General features: G+C 44.1%; 2 protein-coding genes across 2 annotated transcripts in view; both read right to left on the bottom strand.

Annotated features, from left to right (window-relative positions):
* Positions 1–10,390: 10,390 nt before the first annotated feature.
* On the bottom strand, positions 10,391–19,273 carry LOC129709832 (beta/gamma crystallin domain-containing protein 2-like). Its single transcript, XM_055656441.1, has 3 exons — positions 18,851–19,273; positions 16,025–16,187; positions 10,391–12,095 (listed from the first exon to the last, which is right to left on the bottom strand). Exons 1-3 carry the CDS (start codon positions 19,076–19,078, stop codon positions 12,007–12,009), a joined length of 480 nt encoding a protein of 159 aa, XP_055512416.1. The 5' UTR covers positions 19,079–19,273; the 3' UTR covers positions 10,391–12,006.
* A 3,006-nt stretch (positions 19,274–22,279) lies between these two features.
* LOC129709831 (beta/gamma crystallin domain-containing protein 2-like) overlaps positions 22,280–22,851 on the bottom strand; it is a 75,315-nt gene continuing 74,743 nt past the window's right edge. Inside the window, exon 18 of the mRNA XM_055656440.1 lies at positions 22,280–22,438. Within this exon, the coding sequence (XP_055512415.1) occupies positions 22,295–22,438 (144 nt within the window). The 3' untranslated portion in view covers positions 22,280–22,294. The remainder of the gene's footprint in view (positions 22,439–22,851) is intronic.

Below are 22,851 nucleotides of genomic sequence, written 5' to 3'. Positions count from 1 at the left end.
TATTTACACACTCCCAGAGAACCTGTAAAATATTAACTCTATCTCCGTAATCCCATAAAATGTAAACACACTTCGTACAACTCCTTAAAATATTAACACACTGCCAGACACCCTATAAAGTATTATCACATTCCGAGCTACTGCATTAAATATTAACAAGATCCCAGTGAGTCTACAAAATATTTACACACTCCCTCAAAGAACATAATTAACTAACTCCTAGAGATTCCATAAAACATGGCACACTTCCCATTGAGCTCATAAAATTTCACCAACATCCCAACATATGCAGAATTATTAAAGGCACTCTCAAAGATCCCACTAAGTATTGGCACCATCCAGATATCTGGTAAAGTATCAAGTTGGGCTGAAGGGCCAATTTCTGTGCCCTAGAACTATGACGTTTGGTGTCCTGGCACTCTTATTGGAGATTCCAGTGTTTCCCAGCTGCGTTTACCTTTATTCTCTCCCTTCTTTCTGAATGAATGGGCTCACATTTGCTACAGGAAATCATCAGGAATCATTTCGGGTAACACAGAGGCACAGCTGGTGGGGCTATTACCTCGTAGCACCAGTGACCTGGGTTCAATTCTGATCACGGATGCAGTTTGTGTGGAGTTTGCATGTTCTCCCTGCTACCGCATGGGTTTCTTCCCACATCCCAAAGACAGGCGGGTCTGTAGATAATTGGCCTCTAAAACATTTTATCAAATTCCTTAAAGTCCCATAAACTATTTAAAAATCTGCATAAACTCAGAGATTAAACAAAATACCACAAGATGTCAACAGATTCCCACTGATTATAATTTTAAAAAAAATCCAATTTCTATTACATATGCATACTATCTATAAGATATTTATTCATGTACTCTCAGAAATTACTTAAATGTTCAAAAAAATCCCAGCAACTTCATAATGAGCTCCAAGAGGTTCATAAAAATATTAATGAAATGCCAGAGATCCCATGAGATATTAACACATTCACAGCCACTCTGTAAGCTATGAAGTGATGACATAAAATATTGACACTCTCAACAAACTCAAAGAATATGAAGATACTCCAAGTAAATAAGTTCATGTTATAGCAGGAGAATGATGCCATTCAGCCCATCAAGTCTACTCCGCCATTCAATCATGGCTGATCTATATTTCCCGCCCAACTCCATTCTCCTGCCTTCTCCCCATAACCCCTGACACCCGTACTAATCAAGAATCTATCTATCTCTGACTTAAATATATCCATTAATGGCCTCTACAGCCTTCTGTGGCAATGAATTGCACAGATTCACCACGGTCTGGAATGAAAATATACCAAGCAGGTTCAGGCACAAGGTGAGATGGTTAATTAGATCCCAAATTGGTGATGGGTGGTGGAAGTTTGATTTACTTATCAGATTTATGCTATAGGATAGAGGTTGCTGTTGGGACCCTTATTGTTTATAACATACATTAATAACTTGGATTTGAACGTTGGAGGAATGTACTTTGCAGATGGCATGAAAATTGGTGGTTTAGAGATACAGCACGGAAGCAGGCCCTTCAGCCCACCAAGTCTGCACCGACCAGCGATCCCCGCACATTAACACTACACTCACGAGGGGACAATTTACACATATCAAGCCAATTAACCTACAAACCTGTACGCCTTTGGAGCGTGGGAGGAGAGCTCGGCGAAAACCCACGCTGGTCACGGGGAAAACTTACAAAATCGGTACAGACAGCGCCCATAGTCGGGATCGATCACGGGTTTCCAGCGCTGCAAGTGCTGTAAGGCAGCAACTCTACCGCTGTGCCACCCTAATATTTTGGTTAGTGATGAATATTGTCTTTGGCTACACCAGGATATAAATCAGATGGAAAGTTGGTCTGAGTGTTGACAGATAGAATATAATGGAATGGAATGGAATACTTAATTGTTACATGTGACAAGGCACCGTGAAATTATTTGCTTGCACACCCTAGGTATGCAAATCGCAGCCACCTACGGTGCTGAAAAAGTTACAAAATACGCCAACCTCTCCTTTGTTCTCCCCCCCACCCCCCCTCCCCCCCTACGCCAGGTCTCCACTGTTCTTCCCCTCCCGCCTTCACGGCAGTTCCCCCACGTTCTCATCGACCGCATGTTGACCCGCGAGGTTTCACTGCTGCTGCCGAGGCCTCACCGCTGCCGCCGAGGCCAACCGCTGCCGAGGCTCCTCCGCCACGAGGCTTCACCACCACTGAGACTAATGCCTGATATGCAATTGCAGTCAAATAGGATAGGGCATATACAGTAAATGGCAGGATGCTAAGGACTGGTACGATCAGAGGGATCATGGGGTCCAAATCAATAGTTCAGTGTAAATGGCAACACAAGTAGATAGGATGATGAACAAGACGTAAACAAGATTGCCTTCATTGATTGGGGCACAAAAGAGAAAAGTTGGAATGTTATGTCACAACTTTACCAAACATCACTGAGACCTCATTTTACGTATAATGTACAGTTGTGGTCACCATACTACAGGAAGGATGTGTTTCCACTGGATACGAGACAGAGAAGGTTCCCCAGGACGCTGCCTGGATTGAAGGAATATTCACGGGGAAAGTTTGTATTGGGTGGGTTTGATCTCTCTGGAGCAAAGGAGCTGAGGGGTGACCTGATAGAGGTATATAAAATTATACGAGACATGGATCGAGTCGATAGAATGTTTTCCCCATGGTAGTAGTATCAAAAGTAAGAGGACATTGGGTTTAAGGTGAGAGGAAGAAGTTTTAAAGGGATTGAAGGAAATTATTATTTGTACACAGAGAGTTGTTGATACCTGGAACTCACTTCCAGAGGACATAATGGAGTCAGATACAATCAATATATTTAGGAGACATTTGGATGGGCATTTGAATAGGTAAATTACAGAAACATACAGACCCAATGGGATTAGTGTGCCCAATTTTTGTATTGTACAACTCTATGACATGATAGGCCCACATAATCCTACATATCGAGAGCCTGCTGACATACTGCATTACAGCATGGTATGGCAGCTGCACCATGGCAGACAGGGAGAGGCTTCAGAGGGTAACTAGGACAGCACAGAAGATCATTGGCTGCCCTCTCCCCTCCCTGATGGATATTTACACCTCCCGCTGCCTTAGCAGGGCAAAGAATATCATCAAGGACAGCTCCCATCCTGCGTTTGGACTGTTCGACCTGCTGCCCTCTGGAAGGCGCTATAGGTGCATCAAATCCAGGACAAATAGACTCAGGAATAGTTGTTTTCCGAAAATTATAACTACTCTTAATTCACACATGCACTGACTTCACAGCCCAACACCCGGACTTCCATCTGTATATATGTATATAGCGCCGCAGAATTGTGCACCTATCCCCCCCCCCCTTCTCCCTTCTGTTTTTGTTTTCTGTTTCTTGTTTTTTGTACTAAATTATATGTATGCACTGAGTACGAGCAGCTTTTAATTTCATTGTACATGTATAGTGACAATAAATGGCATATCTATCTATATCTATATTATCACACAACCAGCAATTCCATTAGATAGATTTAAATACTTCAAGAGAGCCGTTTAAACATTAAGCATCTCCCAGAGAACTCATAAAGTGGGTGGCGCGAAGGCACAGCTGGTAGAGCTGCTGCCTTACAGCGCCAGAGATGCAGTTTTGATCCTGACCTCTGGGCTGTCTGTGTGGAGTTTGCACTTTCCCCCCTGTGATTGCATGGGTTTTCTCTGCGTGCCCAGTAATAATCCTCCCACATCACAAAGACATGTGTAGGAAGGAACTGCAGACGCTGGTTTACACTGAAGATAGACACAAAATGCTGGAGTAACTCTGCGGGACAGGCAGCATCGCTGGTTAGGAAGAATGGGGGGCGTTTCGGGTCAGATCGTAGGTTTTGCCCCCGTTGTGTGGTGAGTGGAAGCAAAAATAGGATAACATAAAACTAGTGTGAATGGGTGATCGATGATCAGCGTGGAATCACTGGCCAAAGGGCCTGTTTCCATGCTGTATCTTTCAATTCAACCGAATATTAATGGATTCCTGGAGACTTCATGAAGTAGTAACAAGCTCTCAGCAAAACCATGAGATGTTCATAAACTTCCAGAGATTTCATGAATCCTTAATATTAATGCACAGCAGGTAATTGCACAAAATATAATTCTACAGACCCAGGAACACAGTCCCAGAATGCCTGTGAAGTATTAACATACTTCCAACAATTCCATAAAATATTAACAAAATCTCAGAAACCCCCAAAATGATCAATATTGTCTCAATGAGATCATAAGATATTAACAAAATATCCCATAAGATTTGTAATAGATATTATAAGGATTTACATACTTAACAGTATCCCATAATTCCCACCGATACTGCAGAATATTCCTATTAGAAACATAGAAACATTGAAAATAGGTGCAGGAGTAGGCCATTCTGCCCTTCGAGCCTGCACCGCCATTCAATATGATCATCCAACTCAGTATCCTAACCTGCCTTCTCTCCATACCCCCTGATCCCTTTAGCCACAAGGGCCACATCTAACTCCCTCTTAAATATAGTCAATGAACTGGCCTCAACTACCTTCTGTGGCAGAGAATTCCACAGATTCACCACTCGCTGTGTGAAAAATGTTTTTTTCTCATCTCGGTCCTAAAATTGCTTGATATTTCATAAAACATTAAGACACCCAAGAGATATCATAATCTATGAATATTGACACAAAGACCCTACAGAGCATTCATTCACTCCAAGAATCATATAGAAAACTAACAAACAAGAACGAGGATCCACAAACCTATCTTTGTCACTGGGACAGTAGGGGAGAGAGTCATAAACTTAATTCCTGGGCGTGCAAACGTCTGAAGATCTGTTCTGGATCCAGCACATTGATGCAATCATTAAGAAAGCTTTTACTTCCTAAGAAGATTGAGGAGATTCGGTATGTCAATACTCTTGAACTTCTATGGGTGTATAGTAGAGAGCATGTAGACTGGTTGCATCACGGCCTGGTTTGACAACTCGAATGCCCAGGAATGAAGAAGTTTGCATAAAGTGCTGAGCACTGCCCAGTCCATCACGGGTACTAACCTCCCCACCAACGAAGGGATCTACAAGAGTCGCCATGTAGACTTGGAGGCACTGATGTTTACTTTGCACTATTATTGTTTATTTATTTGTCTGTTTGTGTGTATATATATATATATGTGTGTGTATGTGTGTGTGTATGTGTGTGTGTCTGTGTGTGTGTGAGCGTGTGCTTTTTATATGTACAGTATATACTTGTACATACATGCAAGAGATTCCTCAGCTGCTTACAGTGCAGGAATCAAAATTGCTTTCTACAACTAAAAATGTGTAGACATAAGGAACTACAGATGCTGGAATCTTGCGAAGAGTGCAAAGTGCTGGAGTACTTCAGTGGATCAGGCGCAGGAGGATATGGATAGGCAGCCTATTTCTACGTCTGAAGAAGGCTCCCGACCTTTAAGACAGCACAGTGGCACAGCGGTAGAGCTGCTGCCTTACAGCATCAGAGACCCGGGTTCAATCCTGATTACAGGTGCTGCCTGCGCGGAGTTTGTACGTTCTCCTTGTGACGGCGTGGGTTTTCTCCGGGTGTTCCAGTTTCCCCCAACACTCCAAAAATGTACAGGTTTGTAGGTTAATTGGCTTCGGTAAAATTATAAATTGTCCCTAGTCTGTAGGATAGCGTTAATGTATGGGGTGATCACTGGTCAGCGTGGACTGAAGGGCCTGTTTCTGCACTGTTTCTCTAATGTCTAAAAGACCTGAAATGTCACCTGTGCATGTTCTACTGAGATGTTGCCTGACTTGCTGTTTTACTCCAGAACTTTATGTCCTACTAAAAATGTGTATTGATTTCTAACTTTCCCTAGTTCTGATGAAAACTTATTAACCAGAAGCATTGACTCTGTTTTGCTGCTCTCTCTATAGATGCTGGATTGACCAGCTCGGCATATTTCTACCATATGGCAAGTTCTGATGCCAATGCAGAGATCAACAATAATTTTGATAATCAGAGCAAGATTTTTATTCACTCCCAGCATTTACCAGAATAATCAGTCCCAGATATATATTTGCAGCTCACAAATAAATGTATTGGATGTTATAGGCATCATGAGGGAAGAAACATTAAGCGATCTTCCCTGTTATTCTCCCTGTTATCTCAACGAGGAAGTTGTACCACACCTTTGTGAAAAATCCCAATAACAGCAGATGCTGAAAATCTAAAATAAAAACAGGTAATAGGACAGGATAGGACAGGTTTAGAGGGATATGGGCCAAATGCAGGCAGGTGGGACATGTTGGCTGGTGTAGGCAAGTTGAGCTGAAGGGCCTGTTTCCACACTATAAGACTCTGACTCAATGACATCAAACTGTATCGGAAGGGGGGGAGGGGGAGGGGGGGGGTGTGGAAACAGTTAACATTTCAGGTCAAAGACTCTTTGTCAGAACTCTTGCCATTTTGCCACAGGGTTTTGACCTGAAACAAGAACTGGCGTATTACATCTTTGCCAGTTCTGGGAATATTTCCATTGCAAATGACATTCAAATTCAAGAATGCTAATGCAACATTTCGTGTAATCTCCACTATCTGCGATACTCTCTGTGTTTCAGCACAGTTCCAATGCTTCATGTTTTAGAGATCAATAGCCCCATTAATAACAGAACAGCCTATTGGCTACGCATGCAAGGACACAAAGATGGATGCTGTTCTGTCCCAAAGTGTAATGGCAGGTTAGTCACCAACATGGAGGTTGCTCCCTCTAGTGATGGCACACATACACTGCAAGATTTGCAAATGTAATGTAATGAATTTATAAGGTTGCAGACTGTGAGGAACATGTATATAAGGTAGACACAAAATGCTGGAGCAACTCAGCGGGTCAGGCAACATCTCTGGAGAGAAGGAATGGGTGACGTTTCGGGTCGAGACCCATCTTCAGACTAATTGTGTTGTTGTTCTGCAGTCGCTAACAATGTAATGGGCATTGAGCAAAAAAAAAAAGCGTTGGAGGAACTCAGCGGGTCAGGCAGCATCTGTGGAGGGAATGGACAGGTGCCCTTTTGGGACGGGACCCTTCTTCAAGCTTTTCTGGCCACAGACCAGGAATAAGTGGATAAATGAATGCAAATACAAAGAAACTTGTTGGTTCAGCTCACGTTAAAGGGAAGTAATCGAGACAAGAATTCTAAGTAGAATTATGATTACTGCCAGCGACAGGATACATAGATACATGGATAGGGAAGGCTTAGAGGCAAATGGGCCAAATGCAGGCAGGTGGGACGAGTTTAGATCAGAGATCTTGGTCGGCATGGACGTTGGGCCGAAGGTCCTGTTTCTGTGCTATATGACTCTATGACAGGAATACTGGGATGGGAGATTACAACCTTCACGTGGTCCACCCTATTTCGACTAATGCAATCAATCCAACGCTCACAAACAAAAGATCAAATAGACCAAGTTGACCTGCAACTTGAGGCTGTGCACGCCATACGCAAGAAGAAGACAGGAATACCCCCCAATTATACTTATTTATGCACAACCTCTGCAGACATGACGAGCCCCATGAGGTAAATGATCAACATTTGGATGAGCAGGACACCGATCAAGGCAATGCAGAGAGAGCGGTGAAGTTCATGGAAGGCGCAGAGCAAATCTCCCAGAAATAATATAAAACCAGACTTACAGCAAGTGAGGAACTCAAAGTAATTAAACTTAATAGAAACCTAGCCACGTTCGTCAGAGATGCAGCCCAGCCTCAATGATTCATTGATACTTTATTGTCACATGAACCTAGGTACAGTGAAATTCTTTGTTTTGCATACAACTAACTAGGTAAAATCGTACAGCAGCCCTCACCTTGGCAGTACACAAAAAGTCACCAAGTTTCTGGTGCCGACAAAATTATAGAAAGTTAATCAAACAGTCTTAACTTGTGCTCGCAACGGCGAACCAGGCCTGCTGCTGCTTGTGATGGTACGCGGCAGCCCCAGCCTTCAATTCCCCTTGTCCCCCCTTAGTGAGTTACTCCAGCACTGTGTGCCTTTTTAAAAAATAAAAATATAGTTTAAAAATATTAAAAATAAAAATATAGATCTACTCTTGTAAAGAAAGACTTTCGTGGCTGGCTCAAGGTGACCCCTACTACATTGATTATGTGGGAACCAAGGGAAAGAACAATATAATTGAATGCCAAGGGGAATGGGTCAGGCTCTTTATTGGAAGTCATCATAGCCTGACCATTGCATGGCCCATGTGTTGTCATATATTAGCCCAAGTCTGAATGTAGGAAATGGGGGCAGCCAATTTACCAGTCATCATTTAAATACCCAACGAGTCCGCTCTGACCAGCGATCCCCACACACTTACACCAACCTACACACACTGGGGACAATTTACAATTATACCAAGCTAATTAACCTACAAACATGTATGTCTTTGGAGTGTTGGAGGAAACCGGAGAAAACCCCACACTGGTCAAGGGGAGAACGTACAAACTCTGTACAGCCAAGCAGCCAGGATTGAACCCGGTCTCTGGCGCTGTAAGGCAGCAACTCTACCGCTGCACCACCATGCTGCCCCAAATACTTCATTATCCACAATACTATGTATTAGATATTTTATCATGCCTCATGAATGGATGGAAAAGATTGAATTGATTGAAGGCTGCAGATGGAATCAGGCCCTTCAACTTGCTGACCATCCATCGATCACCCATACACACTAGTTCTATGTTATTCCACTTTCGCATCCACTCCCTGCCTCATAGGGGCAATTTACAGAAGCTAATTAACCTACAAATTGCTACTATGAAAGTTGCACAGTGGTGCAACTGTTAGAGCTGCCAGAGAACCACGTTTGATCCTGGCCTTGGGTGCTGTCTGTGTGGAGTTTGCACATTCTCCCTATGACCGCATGGTTTTCCTCGGAGTTCTCTGGTTTCATCCCACATCCCAAAGGCGGGTGGTGTCACACGCTATATTTGTATAAAGCGTGTCAGTACTTTCCTGACGTTGTAAATGTTTTTGGGATGTGGGAGGAAACCGGAGCACCCAGAGGAAACCCCATGCACTCACAGGGAGAACGTACAAACTCCACATAGACAGTGCCTAAAGATCAGCACCCAAGGCCAGGATCACACCTGTGGCTATAGCGCTGTAAGGCAGCAGCTGTATCAGTGGAACCAACGACCCACTCTCAAACCACCATTTTGAAGAGAAAGATAATATCACGTGTTAATAATAACCCAACAGCCAGCATTTTATACGAGCGTGCAATGCACACATTTGTGGTAGATTTAGGCACTTTACAAAAGATGAATTTGCAATAAGTTTTACTGGGTTCTGATAGGGCTGTATGAATGTGACTCTTTCCTTAAAATGATAGAGAGCTGCCCCCCTAATGCAATACATAGAGAGCACCACCGTGGGTCTCTGGAACCAACTCTCTTTGGTTGAAATGTGTTGGAAGGAACTGCAGATGCTGGTTTAAACCGAAGATAGACACAAAAAGCTGGAGTAACTTAGCGGGTCAGGAAGCATCTTGGGAGAAAAGGAATAGATGACATTTCGGGTCAAGACCTTTCTCCAGACCGAAGAAGGGTCTCGACTTAAAACGTCACCTATTCCTTTTCTCCAGAGATGCTGCCCGACCTGCTGAGTTACTCCGGCTTTTGGTGTCTATCTTTAGACAAAACTCCTTGAAGATGTTGCTGAGATTAGAAAGGAAGACAAGCTGTTGATTAAACTCAACATTGTGCTCTCTTTACCCAGACTTTATGAACACGCTGCAAAATGCATTCTCACTGTTTTTGCACGCTGATTCCATCCCGCTCCTCTCCGTGACGTGCCAGAAGGCAGTCCCTGCAAGGCTCGCTATCAACCAACATCTGTAAAACCATTCATTGGACTTCATGGCTTGGTATGCACAGATCTGCTGCATGAACTTCCCCCTTATTGTGCAGGAGACCAGGGAGGGGGGCATCAGAATAAAAGGATGACCTTTCGAATGTAGATGAGGAGGGATTTCTTTAGCCAGAGGTCCAGGGGGTGGTGAATCTAGAATTCATTGCCACAGATGGTGATGGAGGCCAATTTGGTATTTGAGATCAAAAGGTTCTTGATTAGAAAGGGCATTAAAGATTATGGGGAGAGGGCAGGAGAATGGGGTTGAGAGGAAAAGATAGATCAGCTATAATTGAATGGGGAAACAGACTCGTTGGGCCGATTGGTTTGCTTCTGTTCGTAGATCTTTGGATCTAAGAGCTAGATGCAACCATTCTCAAAGTAAACCTCCACATACCCTTCCTCTAGTTTACGGATCTGACTAAATGGAAGGAATCAAGAAATAATTTTGTCCTCATTAATCATTGAACGTTATCACATTTTTTATTATAGAATTACATTAAACAGACAACTAAATTAAAAAATATATTTTATGTTGGACACTAAATTTACTGCATCTTCCATTTTTACAAAGTATTATTGTTTATTTGCTTATAAAATGTATTGCCATCTACAAAACTATAATAGTTAATATCCTTTTTGTCCCCATTGTATAAAACAGGCAGAAAAGGCACTGTTTTGTCATATATATTTGAGCATCATAAATCATATATAAATTGGAATTGCTTAAATAAATTCAGAACTATATTAAGTCAGCTGGCCTGAGGCAGGGGTCTAATGTTAAGAGCATCAGACGTGATTCAGCAAATCTTCCACATTCATTAATTTCTGACTGACTACATTTCATGGGCACCGAGTCTCAGAGGGGCACAGCTCCACAAATTCTCACTCACACTGGGCACAGTTCCAGGAGCTCTCATCAATTATAGTCACACTTGAAATAGAATGAATACCCACACCCTACTACAGAGTGGAATCTCCACTTGACCTATTCCGCTGTCCATTGCTTGTAGAGAGGATATCTTGGGCTCTGAGATTACCCTCGTGGGATACTAATATTTGCACACAGTGTGAGCATAACAACCCCCCTTCTAGTTGCACTGTGCAGATATAAACATCTGAACAACAAAAGGTTATTCAGTTTGTACAGAGTTTGTACGTTCTCCTTGTGACCATGTGGGTTTTCTCCGGGTGCTCTGGCTTACTTCCACACTCCAAAGACGTACAGGTTTGTAGGTCAATTGGCTTGGTAACATTGTAAATGTTCCCTAGGGTGTAGGATAACGCTAAGCGTGCAGGGTGGTCGCTGGTCAGCACGGACTTGGTGGGCCAAAGGGCCTGTTCCACGCTGTAACTCTAAAGTCTAAAGTTATTTAAAACATTCTATTAAGAAGTCACATCACTAAGTACAATGTACCAGAGATACCATCCATTCATGCAACAGGGTTATGTCCCAGCACACAAAACAGAGACAGAGGCCATGGTACTGGGCTAATTATTCAATGGTACCATCTTATTGTGAAGTGGAATTTATTGAACTTGATAATTTATGCTCCAGCAAATGTTCACATAACCCATTTGGCTCCATAATCCCCTTTAGAAAAGGGACCTGTCACCCTTCCCACAGTCTACATGAGGCTCAATTCCTACCCAATCTACCAGACACTGCGTGACTTCAAGGCAATAGGTTGAGCGGAACTTGCCCAGTTACCCATGTATCAATAATCAAAAGGACACGGCGACTAAGTGATTTCTTTTAAAAATGTGTTGATTCTTCCCTTTAAACAGCAGAATGAGAAAGGGAAATGTCAATGAAAGCTGCAAGGATAGACGGTGGGAATAAAATATGTCCCAGGTGCAGATCTTTTCTGGTTGCTGTTATTTTCCAATGGATGGCAACTGTGGGCAAATGGACTTCATCCTCTTCCGATCCCCAAGTCCCCCATCAACTCCTGCCCATCCCTTCTGCGAGGCACCACACGACTTTGGGGAGAGAGAGAGAGCAGCAGAGAGGATGGCCAAAGAGAGATAGTTCCAGCCAGAAGCCTAGTACTTTGATCTTAAGGCTTTATGTGTTGTTACAACATCTGGATCTCCCACTGCTGCATCGGATTCTGCTCTTCGTATCTGCAAATCATCGCAGCGTCACGATCGTAAGATTTCCCACCTAAAGTAAAGGAGGTAAGAAAGATGTCAGTAAGTTGACAGATGTGGTGAGCAGGCTATTCAAGTGTATGAAGGCTTTTTTAATCCCAGTTTTCTTAAGAGAATTACCCTGAAATTGAGTCCATTGCCTTGGCCACAGGGTACCCACCTCTCAATTACTGCTTTGGGTGAGAATTCATTGAATGCCCACAGACCAAGGGATTGGACACTCTGAGACCAAAGACTAGGGGCAGCATGGTAGCACCGTGGTAGATTTGCTGCCTTATAACACCAGAAATCCAGGTTCGATCCTGACTGCGGGTGCTGCCTGCACGGAGTTTGTACGTTCTCCCCGTGACCTGCGTGGGTTTCCTCCAGGACCTCCAGTTTCCTCCCACGTTCCAAGAACGAGCAGGTTTGTAGCTGGTTCGGTAACATTAGCTCGGTAACATTGTAGGTATGTTACAAAACCTACCTGAATCGTCATTGGGAATCTGCCCTCAGCCATGTCGGCGATTTTGGCGCTGTTTGGAGGGGGCGGGTTTAAAACGCGATTTTTACTAGGCTGTACTAATCGCACATGTTCAGCCTAGTAAATCATTAACGAAAAATCGCTGCAAGACCCGGTCGCAAAAGGTATTATTAGTTTTATAGGCTTCGATAATATAGTTATAATAGTTTTAAAATTACTCTCTGATTTCGCAACCTCTCGCAGCCCCAGGGTTTTATAAAGCAAACAATTAAAGGTATGTACCTTATTTTTACATTAAATGGGGCATATATATAACCCTATATATCAAGTTATCTATAACGAATAGTTCATTTTGGGCTTTTTATATCCCGCAGTATTTTTCTCGGCATTTGAGGGCACTAATCCAGCGCTATGTCAACGTTCTAAACCAGCGCGTTCCACATGAACCCACTAGAAAGCCGATTTAAATGGGCATTTATTTACAGCAATTGAACACTAAATTCCTTCCATTTGGCCTATAAATTAATGTAAATTAGATATAAAAATCATGTTATATTGTGAATTATTTGTGAATAATCTTTGGACACTTAGGCTATTTATAAATGTTAATCTTTCCTTAAGAAATGGGCGTTTGACTATCCAAGATCACAGCTTTTTTGTAATGTCCATTGAAAATCAATAGGGAACAAGATACTAATTTCCGAGTATGAAAATGGTCATAACTGTTTTAATACTTGAGATATGAAAGTGAATTTGGTGTCAAATTAAACTTATTGTTATGCTTTATCTGATGGGATAAATTGCAGACTTGATTTTTTAAATCTCAAAATTTTGTAACATTGCTAAACATTGTAAATTGTCCCGTGTGTGTGTAGGACGGTGTTAGTGTGCGGGGATCGCGTGTCTGCGTGGAATCGGTGGGACGAAGGGGCCTGTTTCCACGTTGCATGTCTACACTTAACTAAGAATGGTTTCCCCTGCCCTAGATTCAGGTCGGTGGGAGACGGGACAAAAGCAATCAATGTATAATTGAGAACAGGCCTGTGAGAACTGTGCTTATAATTAGTGGGGGGAATGGCTGGTGTGCTCTTGGTAATGAGGTAGAGTGGATGTTGGCTGTATGAAGAATGGGGACTGATAGTTGGAAAGGCATTCACATTATGTTTTACGCTACCTCCGCTAATAACTCACACTCAAAAATAATGTCTTTTATCCCAATTAATTTTGTGTAATGTTATTCTGTTCTGAAATAAGAGACCGATGGGCAAAGCAAGGGCCCTGTGTGTGGGTCACCCTGACGTTGGAAGGTGAAGGGGAGGGGAGTAAAATGAGTCAGGAGCAGTGTTCATTATGAGATACAAGCTTCCCTAAGATTTAAGAACTTTGTGTTGGATGTGATTCCAAGAATACGGAAAAAGGACATGGCTTTATTCCATCACAGCATGTTGAGGACTGAGTACATTCTAAACTTAAATAGTCAGTATCAACAGAAGAAGCTTCAGTATTTCAGTATAGGAGTAAAGAGGTTCTTCTGCAGTTGTATAGGGCTCGGGTAAGACCACATCTGGAGTATTGTGTATCTGGAGTTTTGGTCTCCTAATTTGAGGAAGGACATCCTTGTGATTGAGGCAGTGCAGCGTAGGTTCACGATTGATCCCTGGGATGGCGGGACTGTCATATGAGGAAAGATTGAAAAGACTAGGCTTGTATTCACTGGAGTTTAGAAGGGGGATCTTATAGAAACATATAAAATTATAGAAGGACTGGACAAGCTAGATGCAGGAAAAATGCTCCCAATGTTGGGTGAGTCCAGAGCCAGGGGCTTAGAATAAAGACTGAGGTGAGAAAAAACGTTTTGCCCAGAGAGTTGTGAATTTGTGGAATTCCCTGCCACAGAGGACAGTGGAGGCCAAATCACAGGATGGATTAAGAGAGAGTTAAATAGAGCTCTAGGGGCTAGTGGAGTCGAGGGATATGGGGAGAAGGCAGGCATGGATTATTGATTGGGGACGATCACCCATGATCACAATGAATGGCGGTGCTGGATCGAAGGGCCGAATGGCCTCCTCCTGCACCTATTTCCTATTTAAGCTTTGCGAGGAAAATTGCAGCAATTTGCCTTTTTTTGCAATTTTAGTAAAATACTAGACTAAGTGGGACCCGTTGGGTCCCATGTTCACATGGGAGGGCTGGTCCCCCGACGCAATATTCCACCTCTCCACCAATTCCAATATTGGTGGCCAGTGGGGGAGCTTTCTGGAGCGCTGGTATAGGTTATTGGGGTGGCTGCTCAGTCCCTCAAGCCTGATCTGCTGGCAGCTCACTCACGGCTGGTGGGCTGGCAGTTGACATGACTATTCCTTGAAATTCCATTTCAAGCAGGCGGCGTTCTGTCGGAAATCGCAGCACAATGGGCCAAAAGTGGTCAAGATCAGAGATTTAGTAGTATAGATACCAAACTCTGCCACTGGAGGGCAGCAGGTATAAGATTGGTGAAACATAGAAACATAGAAATTAGGTGCAGGAGTAGGCCATTCGGCCCTTCGAGCCTGCACCGCCATTCAATATGATCATGGCTGATCATCCAACTCAGTATCCCGTACCTGCCTTCTCTCCATACCCCCTGATCCCCTTAGCCACAAGGGCCACATCTAACTCCCTCTTAAATATAGCCAATGAACTGGCCTCAACCACCCTCTGTGGCAGAGAATTCCAGAGATTCACCACTCTCTGTGTGAAAAAAGTTCTTCTCATCTCGGTTTTAAAGGAGCTTCCCTTTATCCTTATGAATGAGACTTGGTTAAGTTACAGTATGGGATGGTTGTAACATGATTGCGGAATTTGGGAGGCTAGCGGGTAGATTGGGAATATCGATAAACAAGTAACATAGGAACAATTAAAGTCTATGCTGAGGCAGGAATGGATTTTGGTTTAGTTTGGAGATGGAGCACAGAAACAAGCCATTCGGCCCACCGAGTCCGTGCCGACCAGCGACCCCTGCACATTAGCAATATCCTACATACTCGGGCCAATTTTTACCAAAGCCAATTAACCTACAAACCTGTACATGTTTGAAGTGTGGGAGGAAATCAGAGAACCCAGAGAAAACCCAAGCGGTCATGGGGAGAGCGTGCACACTCCGTACAGACAGCACGTGGAGTCAGGATCGAATCCGGGTCTCTGGTGCTGTGAGGCAGCACCTCTACCCCTGCACCACAATGCCGCTGAGTTGGGCGAGGTGATTTTGACAAAGATGCTGATGCATGGTCAGAAGCACAACCTAGAATCAAACGCAACAGCAAGGTTGTGCTCCATGTGGCTTTTGCCGTTACTGGAGAGAGGAACGGGGAGTTGATGTCTAATTTGTACCTTGGACACACAACAGCTCCAATCTACACAATATTTTGATATTTAGGAATCAGCTGTGGCCTGAGCTGAAGGGGCCATATTCCTAAACTAGTGATTTACGGAACACTCACCTTTGATGTCGAGCACAAATCCTTCATACAGGAGGCTGCGGACAGTACCGCTGAATTCAAACGTCCAGCAATGTATAGGTATTCGTGTCTCTGTCCAGAGTACCACCTTGCTGCCCGTGTCAGCCAGAGTGCCGATTGTCTGAAGGCTCACATCTGGAGCAAACTGCAAATCCAAGCAAAGGTTAAGTCAAACAAAAACAGATCACGTTCCATTTTTTTAACATACTTTTATCATCATGTTGATTCCCTCCTGGTTTACTGTTATCAAAAAACCTCCTCTTGATAGGTTTGTCAATTAGAGTCAGTCATACAATGTTGAAACAGGCCCACACCGGCCAACATGTCCCAGCTACACAAGTCCCACCTGCCTGCTTTTGGCCCTTATCCCGCAAAACCTACCCCATTCATGCACCTGTCCAAATGTTTCTTAAACATAGGGATAGTCCCTGCCTTAACTACCTCGTCTGGCAGCTAGTTCCATACACCACAACCCATACACCCAGAATCCATACACCCACCACCAGGAAGCGAGCGGGTAAGATCATCTCTGACCCCTCTCACCCCGGCCACAAACTCTTTGAATCACTTCCCTCTGGAAGGCGACTCCGGACTGTCAAAGCTGCCACAGCCAGACATAAAAACAGTTTTTTTCCATTAGTAGCTCTACTCAATCACCAAAAATCTGTAACCTCCTTTTGCTCTGGTATTTTATTTAATTCACATGTTTAATCAATAATGTTTTATTATTAATGTTTAATGTTTCATGGATCATTCTTAACTGTCACTGTATGCTATGTTGTCACTTGCGGGCGGAGCACCAAGGCAAATTCCTTGTATGTGAATAATTAGATGCCAAAAACTTATTCATTCATTCATTCTTTGTGTAAAAAAGTTACCTTTCAGGTTCCTATTAAATCTTCCCCTCCCTCACCTTAAACCTATGACTTCTGGTTCTCAATGCCCCTCCTCTGGGCAAGAGACTTTGTGTGTTTACCAACCTATTCCTCTCATAATTTTGTACACCTCTCTAATATCACCCCAGCCTCCTGTTCAAGGAATAGAGTCCTAGCCTGCTCAACCCCTCCCTCTAGCTCAGGCCCTCAAGTCCTGGCAACATCATCGTAAAGGTCCTGGCAGCATCCATGTATCATTGGATTATTTGACTATGAAAGGCACCTCGGATGAGAATAGGGAAGATTCAAACAAGAGGACATGACTTCAGAATTAAGGGACAGAAGTTTAGGGGTAATATGAGGGGAACTTCTTTACTCAGAGAGTGGTAGCGGTGTGGAATGAGCTTCCAGTGGAAGTGGCGGAGGCAGGTTCATTGGTATCATTTAAAAATAAATTGGATAGGCATATGGATGAGAAGGGAATGGAGGGTTATGGTATGAGTGCAGGCAGGTGGGACTAAGGGAAAAAAAGTTGTTCGGCACGGACTTGTAGGGCCGAGATGGGCTGTTTCCGTGCTGTAATTGTTATATGGTTATATGGATGGGACGTGATTTATAATTAGCCAGTCTAACACCCAGGATGTCCTGCCTAACGTCCTGCCCTCAGAATAAGATTTCTGCAATGCTTGTGGCACTGAGCACCAGCGAACTCCACTCTGTCCCTCTTCCAGTCTGCTAAGAAGATTCCTACTGCAATTGCCATAAGTATTAGTAGACATTTTGTACAAGCTACGACTAACTCTACTACTTCCTTGTCCACTCCCTATGTGCTCCTTGTATGCTTAATAAGAATTCCCAGCCCCTCGAGATGTTCTGGTTTTGGTGTCCTCCTCTTTCCCCTTGGACTGCACCCAAACCATTTTCTCTTCAGAGGCTGCTCCTTGCACCATTATACTTGGCTCTGCCTGTTCAGACTCTAATTTGCCAGAGCAGATCTCTTCTGAAGAAGGGTCTCGACCCAAAACATCACCCATTCCTTCTATCCAGAGACGCTGACTGTCCCGCTGAGTTACTCCGGCATCTTGTGTCTATCTTCAGATCTCTTCTTCTCAGTTTGGTGAAATCAGCTTTTGTCTTTTCTTGCTGATGGTTTGGGGAGTGTGGAGGTCAGTGATGATCAATTCGATGCTGACCTTTTTCCAATGAGCACCCATTTTCTGTCCCTATGCCAACATTGGGCCTGGTCATAACCAAGGTTAGGCAAGAAATAATGGCAGAACAAAGTTGGATATTGTGACCAATGACCACAAAGTCCTCACCAACTTAACCATATAACCATATAACAATTACAGCACGGAAACAGGCCATCTCGGCCCTACAAGTCCATGCCGAACAAATTTTTTCCCCTTAGTCCCACCTGCCTGCATTCGTACCATAACCCTCCATTCCCTTCTCATCCATATGCCTATCCAATTTATTTTTAAATGATACTAATTAACCTGCCTCCACCACTTCCACTGGAAGCTCATTCCACACCGCTACCACTCTCTGCGTAAAGAAGTTCCCCCTCATATTACCCCTAAACTTCTGTCCCTTAATTCTGAAGTCATGTCCTCTTGTTTGAATCTTCCCTATTCTCAAAGGGAAAAGCTTGTCCAAGAAGGAGAACTTAGTGCTCCTTCCTCATGCCATGAGCCCACTATCACTATCCCAGCATCTTAGACACTTGCATTCCATCCAAATTCTTAAGCATTCCACCACCACTAACATCTAATGCTCCAAATTGACGTCAATTTGAAACATGTTTGAGGTCTTCACATTAAAGGGAAGGGCAAATAGAGCAATTTCCTCTTCAGATCAGAGGTGCCACATTCACCATCGCTGAGCTACAGAGGACCCCTGAGGACTAGATTAAGTGACAAGCAGCCTCTACCTTGGGCTTCAATAGTCCCTTCTCATAGAACCAGAGCTGCTCCAGTTCCTTATTCTCAGGAGCAACGATGACACGGCCAGACTTCACATCGTCCTCACTTGGAAGTACCGACAGCAGATCACCGCTCTCTTTGTTCTTAACGTTAAAAAACGCTCGTTTCTGTAAACACAAAGATGTTTTGGCCTTTAGCACAGAGCGTTGGAGCAGGAAAATACACGTTCTTGCCATTGCGTTAAACGTTGCACAGGCGGGCGGCACGGTGGCGCAGCGGTAGAGTTGCTGCCTTACAGCGCTAGAGACCCGGGTTCGATCCCGACTATGGGTGCTATGTGTACGGAGTTTGTACGTTTTCCCCGTGACCTGTTTGGGTTTTCCCTGGGATCTCCGGTTGCCTCCCACACTCCAAAGGCATACAGGTTTGTAGGTTAATTGACTTGGTATCATTGTAAACTGTTCCTAGTGTGTGTAGGGTAGTGTTAGTGTGTGCGGACCACTGTAGGGGCATTGAAAATGGGCCTTTTTTCCATGCTGCATCTCTTAATTAAACTAAAAGAGTAGTCTGAACAATTAGGGAAGGACTGCACCCCATGTTCCTCCAAGATCAGAAGCTGAAGGACAGAGGTCCTCAGTGAAGAGCACCAAAAGGAAGACAGAGGGCGCAAGCCAGCCAGGTACCCTTGCTGGATAGCAAGCTGGGGTTTAACGTGTTAGTTGTTTGTAGGAGGGAAGGAGAGTCAAGGAAGTCAAGGAGTTCTATAGATTAGATGTTGGAGAGTTCCACCAGTGAAAGGCCAGGCTACCTGGTGGTCTCATCATTAGTGAGAAGTTCTCTTGATTTGCAGTCAACTGTCTCATGGCAAAGACGTGAAGGATTCCAAATGTTAAAGGCGAGGAATTCCAGAGGCATAGTTTAGCCTATCTATCCAATGAGACTGTGGGGCTGGATGTTAGGGAGGGCCAGTTTAGTACAGCATGGTTCTGATTGGTGGGATGGCAGAGGTGAGGGGCCAGAGAGATGTGTCTGGTCAGTATCAACTTGATACCGGCTTTCACCGTCCTAACATGGGCAGCACAGAGGCACAGCTGGTAGAGTAGCTGCCTCAGCACCAGTGACCTGGGTTCAAACCCAACTTTGGGGGCAGTCTATGTGGAGTTTGCACATTTTCCCTGTGGCCACGTGAGTTTTCCTCCGGCTGCTCCACAATGTCCCACCCCTTAAGACGTACAGGTTTGTAGGTTAATTGGCCTCTGTAAATTAACCCCAGTGTGAAGCGAGCAGATACAAAAGTGGGATAACAAAGATTTAGTGTGAATGGGTGATCGATGGTCAGCATGGACTTAGTGGCCCAGGGTGGGAGATTGCAACCTTCACGTGATCCGCCCTGTTTCAACTAATGCAATCAGCTTGGCGTGCACAATCAAACAAGATCAGATGGAACAAGTTGTCCTACATCTTTAGGCTATGCATGACATACGCAAGAAGAGGACTTAGTGGGCCGAGTGGTCTGCTTCCATGATGCATGTTTCAAGTCAACCAAGAAGCGCACGTTGACTTAGTTGAGGTTGGGCTTGAGATTGCAGTTAGGCAGCTGATTCATAAGCCCAATGCCTTTACTACACAAAAGGACACAAAGTATTGTCTATCGTCCACTATAACCAAGCAAGGGATTTGCTTCAACAACCTAGAGGCCACTCTGTGCAATGAGTTGTTTTCAAATACAAAGTACTTTTTAAACAGCTAAAAACTTATTTTTGTTTCTGTAAGTGAAATATACTAAAGGCTCTTTGGTACATTGATTACACAAATGTGTAAGAAAGAACTGCAGATGCTGGTTTAAATGGAAGGTAGACACAAAATGCCGGAGTAATTCAGCGAGTGAGGCAGCATCTCTGGAGAGAAGGAATGGGTGCCGTTTGAGTCTCGACCCGAAACGTCGCCCATTCCTTCTCTCCAGAGATGCTGGCCTCACCTGCTGAATTACTCCAGCATATTGTGTCTATCATTGCACAAGTGGCGATCCCAGCAATTGCTTGTCAATTTCAATGACCACTCGCAGTGTAATGTCCCTGTCCCACTTAGGAAATCTGAACGGAAACCTCTGGAGGCTTTGCGCCCCACCCAAGGTTTCCGTGCGGTTCCCGAAGGTTGCAAGTAGTTGCCAGAGGTTGCAGGTAGTGGAAGCAGGTAGGGAGACTGACAAAAACCTCCGGGAACCTCTGGGAACCGCACGGAAACCTTGGGTGGGGCACAAAGTCTCCAGAGGTTTCCGTTCAGGTTTCCTAAGTGGGACAGGTGCATTACTTGCAGCCTATGTTCGAAAGGAGAGTGGTGTCGGATTACTGTGGGGACACTGTTCACTAAAACCAAAATCCGTTATATAGAGGTCCATAATAACGAGGGTAGACAGTAATAGGGCGACATTCTGGTTTTGTTTTTCATCCTGATCAGACACACATGCCAGCACCAGCCCTGCTCTTAAACTCTTACTGGCTTTATAGAGCAGTTGCAGAGGGCCTCCAGCAGTTATGACTCCAGTGGATGTCTCTGCTGGGTGGTAGCATAACCTTCGTCCAACACGGGGCTGTTTAATTTGGCTTAGAGAGGAGATGAACGAGAAAATACTTGAATCCACTTGTTCATTTTCAATCTCAATGCTACAAGTAACCAATATACACATACCAAAGTTTACAGATTATATGTACACAGAAGAGCCTGGAATCTCGCGACGAGATCGCCAGTAGTGGAGCTCCATCCGGCGCGGCCTTGTTGGCTTCGGAAGCCGCGGTCTCGAGTAAGGAGGCGGCCGTTCCAGGTGTCCCAAGCCGCGGAGAGGATTCTCCCGACGCCGGAGCACCCTCACCCGGCGAGAACGGCCTGGAACATCGGGCCTCCGTAAAGGCGACTGCCGAGGCCTCAATAGGCCCGACTATGGGTGGTCATGGGGATGGGACTGGACTTAGTGCCTTCCCTCATAATGGAAACCATTGTGGGAGGGATGTTTTTTATGTTAAAGTTCTTTATTATTGTCATGTTTGTATTCTTTTTTTATGTGCTGCATTGGAAACAATAATTTCACTACACGTAGGTGTATGTGACTAATAAAGAAACATTTGAACCTTTGAAACTTTGAAGAGTGAAAATAGCAGAATTGGGCAAATCCAGAATATCTAAACCAGCCAGAAATGCTGATGGATAATAATATATATATTCCTTTCAATGCTTTCCCCTCCCCTCCACTCCCCGCCATTTCATCGGAGTTGTGAGTCTGCAACTTGACTAGCAGTACCACTGCAACCAATAAGACTCATGAGACAATGTGTCAGCCTGTGCTCAGCAGGGTGGGAAGATTCCTTGCTGTACATGAAAACACTGGGGAGACAGGATTGCAGTTGAGATCACCAAGTCAATGAAAGAGATGCTGTTCATTAAATTACACTCCATACTTACACTCCACCAACGACATGGAGAGACAGAACCATATTGTTGTAACCATCGGAGACAAGATCCTTCACTTCCGAGTCCAATTCAATCTCCTTTCCTTCAAAGTTCTCCAAACCGTGCAGAGTGATTAAGGACTGGGAGAAGACCTGTAAAAACACAGGCGGTCAGCCTACAGACCAATACCAACCCCATTATGACACTTTCTGTTTCAATCCCATTTGGTTTTCAGCTCAATACTTGCGTCATGCTCATAGAGTCCTACAGCACAGAAACAAGCCCTTCTGCCCATCTTGCTGATTAAGATGCCCCATCTAAGCTAGTCCGCATTTGAACCATATTCTTCTAAACATTATCGATCCATGTACCTGTCCAAGTGTTGTTATAATAACTGCCCCAACTACCTCTGACAGCTTGTTTCATATACCTACCATTCTCTGTGTGGCATTACTTTGGGAAAGATAGTATGGATCAAAGACAAGCTTTCCTCAAGAAATTAGCAGCTAATGGCGATATCAGCTTGTCCCAACATCCTTCACACACAATTGTATAGGAAGGAACT

This window comes from Leucoraja erinacea, chromosome 26 (genome assembly GCF_028641065.1).
Source record: "Leucoraja erinacea ecotype New England chromosome 26, Leri_hhj_1, whole genome shotgun sequence".
NCBI classification, from domain to species: domain Eukaryota; kingdom Metazoa; phylum Chordata; class Chondrichthyes; order Rajiformes; family Rajidae; genus Leucoraja; species Leucoraja erinaceus.
Note: the sequence above shows the minus strand (reverse complement) of the source record. Positions and strands in the feature narration are given on the sequence as shown.

Bases quoted from the DNA above. Each gene is read 5' to 3' on its own strand.
- LOC129709832 (XM_055656441.1), bottom strand. From the start codon at position 19,078: ATGGCAAGAACGTGTATTTTCCTGCTCCAACGCTCTGTGCTAAAGGCC. The intron at 16,188-18,850 runs GTAGAGGCTGCT...TTGGATTTGCAG, and splicing joins AGGGACTATTGAAGCCCAAG to TTTGCTCCAGATGTGAGCCT. The intron at 12,096-16,024 runs GTGAGTGTTCCG...CCTTTACTTTAG, and splicing joins ATTTGTGCTCGACATCAAAG to GTGGGAAATCTTACGATCGT.